Source organism: Saimiri boliviensis, chromosome 11, assembly GCF_048565385.1.
Source record: "Saimiri boliviensis isolate mSaiBol1 chromosome 11, mSaiBol1.pri, whole genome shotgun sequence".
NCBI lineage: Eukaryota > Metazoa > Chordata > Mammalia > Primates > Cebidae > Saimiri > Saimiri boliviensis.
Genome location: NC_133459.1, coordinates 9,400,362 through 9,403,706, shown reverse-complemented (window position 1 = coordinate 9,403,706; position 3,345 = coordinate 9,400,362). Strand labels below are relative to the sequence as shown.

Below are 3,345 nucleotides of genomic sequence, written 5' to 3'. Positions count from 1 at the left end.
TGCTGCTTAATACATTTTATTTGGGTCCATCATTACACCTGCATTAGTAATCACGGGTGGGGTTTTATTTGCAGGAGGAGAAGGTCTTCCAGAAGAAATTCTTGCAGGGCGTCCTGTCGCGGCGCGTGGACTGCTGGAGGGGCGCACCTTCCTGCCGCTTGGCCGCCTCCCTGGCTTCCTCTCCTGTGAGGGGCCCGGTGCTGGCCTGGGAGGTCCACTCAAACCACCAAGCGAGGAACGTCAGGAGGCTGCTTTTCTTTATTTCTGTCGCTTCCTGCATATGCTTTTAAAGAGAAGCAGATGGCAAAGGAAAGAAAACTCAGCGATCTGGCTCAGGCAGCAAGCAAAGATACGCAATCTCCTCCTTACTTAAAAAAAAAAAAAAAGAGACCTAGAAGAATACCTTGGAGAAAACTATTAAAAATAAATCAATTTTTAAAAAAAAGAAAAGATGCTCCATAGCAATAAGCCCCATTTCTATTTAAAGGATGAAGATGAGAAAGTGAAGAGAATACCTTAAAGAAATTGCTCTAATTAGAGAAAAGGAAAAGTAAGTTGGTAATTTTAAGTCAAGGAAAAAAACCTGGTGGTTTTGCCCCATACTCTCTGCTGAGGTCCTTAATTAGAAGAGGTCAGGAAACCTGCCATCCTCCCCCAAGTGACTGGCAGCTAAGAAGCCCCGAGGTGGAGCGGGCTAATGTACTCATTCCCCACCTTCAGCCACACTCCTGGATGTCCGCAAGTCGCCTTCTGAGACAGATGGGACAGAAACATTATATTCTGGTTTTTCGAGTTCCTTAGAAAGCTTTTGGGAATAATCTGCTGATAAATGACCTGTCTGAAACTCATCTGGTAATTTTGGAGAAAAATCCATTTTTAATGGTCACCTTTATATACTCTTTCTTGGAACTTTTTCAAAATGGAAAAAAGAGCAATCAATCACCTCATGAAGTTATAAATCCTCACAACAGAAATGTAATGATGCCAATTACTCTGAGCCAGTGGGAGCCTGTGCTGCCGAAGGCTCTGGAAGTCCGGGTGACTAACAAGGACCGTGGCAGCTCTACGCCTGCCCTCAGTGGACTGGCACACTCGTTTCACCTTTCCCAGATGCCCAGCAGAGAGGGGCACTGGCATGAAGGGCTCTCCTTGAGCTGTGCAGGCTTCCAACATGCTTCATGGGTTGGGAAAGGTATACGAAGATCAGCAGTCTGAACGGGACATCCCAGTACCTCGGGCCAGCCAAGAACACTACGAAGTTCAGCCCTGTGTCCTGTCGAAGCTGTGAAATCCAGCACAGGCACACACACACACACTCACCAGGCAGGCCAAAAACCCAAGAGAGTGGGCGTGTGGCCACGTTGCGTCTGTACTCACCTCGCTGTCTGGGCCGATGGGGCCGCCCTCCAGGGACAGGGCTGCAGTGGCTGTGACCCCAGAGAGCAGCAGCAGCAGCAGGCCAGGGGGCAGTGGCATCTTGGGGGCTGACCGGAGCTTCTCTCCCACCCTGCTGCTGCTCTTCCTCCTGGCAGCCCTGAATCAATGTTTTGGGGACTTGGGTCTCTTCTTTGGAGCTTGGTGGGTATTTTTAAGCTGAATCTCCAGCTGTTTTTGTGTCTATACATGTCTAATGCCTGGATCCTCTTCCCTCACGCGGTGACGCAGAAGCTGGAGCAATCAGTGCCCACAAAAGCGCTTTGGGATTGGATTTAACTCCTTAATTAAAGCTTCAGGTCTTTTCCTGTGTTTAGAGCGCATTTGCTCTTATTTTGGAACGCATGTGCGCTTGCTGCTGAAGTGCTACTTCCTCGTAATTACGCCTATAGCAGGCAGGAAGCCATGAGAACAAAAACAAGTGATTTAACATAATATAAAATTAGCTTTGGATAAGGAGCTTGAATGTGAAATTGTGCCCATGTGAAAGTATGACTGAAACTCATCCAGTAATTTCAGAGAAATTCTTATACTACGGGCAGAGAAACAAGGAGGCAATGGGGGCTCATAGATGCTCTGATCTAATACACTAGCTTCACCAGAGTGTCAGCAAGGAGGCCCCAGGAATTGCTCCCAGCACTGCCTCTCAGCACAGCAGGCCAGACCTACCATCCTCTAGGCCAGGCCTTCTCAACCTGAAGTGCAGACAGGTCATTTTGCAGGCAGGTCCTGATGTGTTGTGGCATGGAGGAGCCAGAGAGCTGCATTTTCAACAAGCAGCACCCAGGCGCTGCTGGCCCTGGGGCAGCCCTGGTCCAGTGATTTTTGTTGCTGTTGGTTTTTTGAGACAAAGTCTGTCGCCCAGGCTGGAGTGTAATGGCATGATCTCAGCTCACTGTAACCTCCGCCTCCTAGGTTCAAGTGATTCTCCTGCCTCAGCCTCCCGAGTAGCTGGCATTATGGATTCGTGCCACCATGCCCAGCTAAATTTTGTATTTTTAGTAGAGATGGCGTTCCACCATGTTGGCCATGCTGGTCTCAAACTCCTGATGGTCCAGCGTTTTTTTTTTTTCTTTAGAGACAGAATTTCACTCTTGTTGCCCAGGCTGGAGTGCAATGGCTCAATCTCGGCTCACCACAACCTCCACCTTCTGGGTTCAAGGATTCTCCTGCTTCAGCCTCCTGAGTGGCTGGGATTACAGGCATGTGCCACCATGCCCGGCTAATTTTGTGTTCTTGGTAGAGACAGGGTTTCTCCATGTTTGCCAGGCTGGTCTTGAACTCCCAACCTCAAGTGATCCGCCCGCCTCAGCCTCCCAAAGTGCTGGGATTACTGTGCCCTGCAGTACCGGTACATCTCACATGCGACACACACACAACACAAAACAGTATTTGTCCTTACTTGGGGTGAGGCACACTAATTTCGTGTGTGATCACTGCTCCTGACCACCCGCTCGTGGGTCATTGGCCAGTACTTTTCTTTCAAATGAAATCGAAATTAATGTGCCTCACCCCGAGTAAGGATAAATAATGTTTCGCGTTGTGTGTGTGTCGCATGTCAGACGTACTGGTTCTGCAGGGCACAGTCAGTCTGGGAAGCAGTACCCGGCCCTGCCCTCAGCCAGCTCCCAGGGCTCGCTCTCCTCCCGAGGCCAGAGCCACTGTGGAGAGTGCAGGACGCGGAGCCCCTCTCTGTGCCACCCACTGGCTATTCCTCACAGGCCCTCATTGCTGAACCACACAAGACAAATGCACAGACCCCTTCGCCCAACTGGACAGTGAGTAAAGTCTGAAGCATCCGCTCAAGCCTACTACAGATGACCAGTGTCCAAGGTAAGGCTCTAAACTGAAGTAATGTACCCCAAAACTGACAGCACTTTCTAGAAGGGAACATACTTGTTTTCAGTTTTC

The 3,345-nt window shown here is 49.6% G+C and overlaps 1 protein-coding gene across 1 annotated transcript; it reads right to left on the bottom strand.

Annotated features, from left to right (window-relative positions):
• Positions 1 to 1,761, bottom strand: CORT (cortistatin). The gene is given in 4 exon segments (XM_010338511.3): positions 1 to 283; positions 1,378 to 1,525; positions 1,527 to 1,588; positions 1,590 to 1,761. Coding segments are annotated over 4 exon segments (465 nt in total). The 5' UTR covers positions 1,626 to 1,761; the 3' UTR covers positions 1 to 64.
• Between the last annotated feature and the right edge of the window lie 1,584 nt (positions 1,762 to 3,345).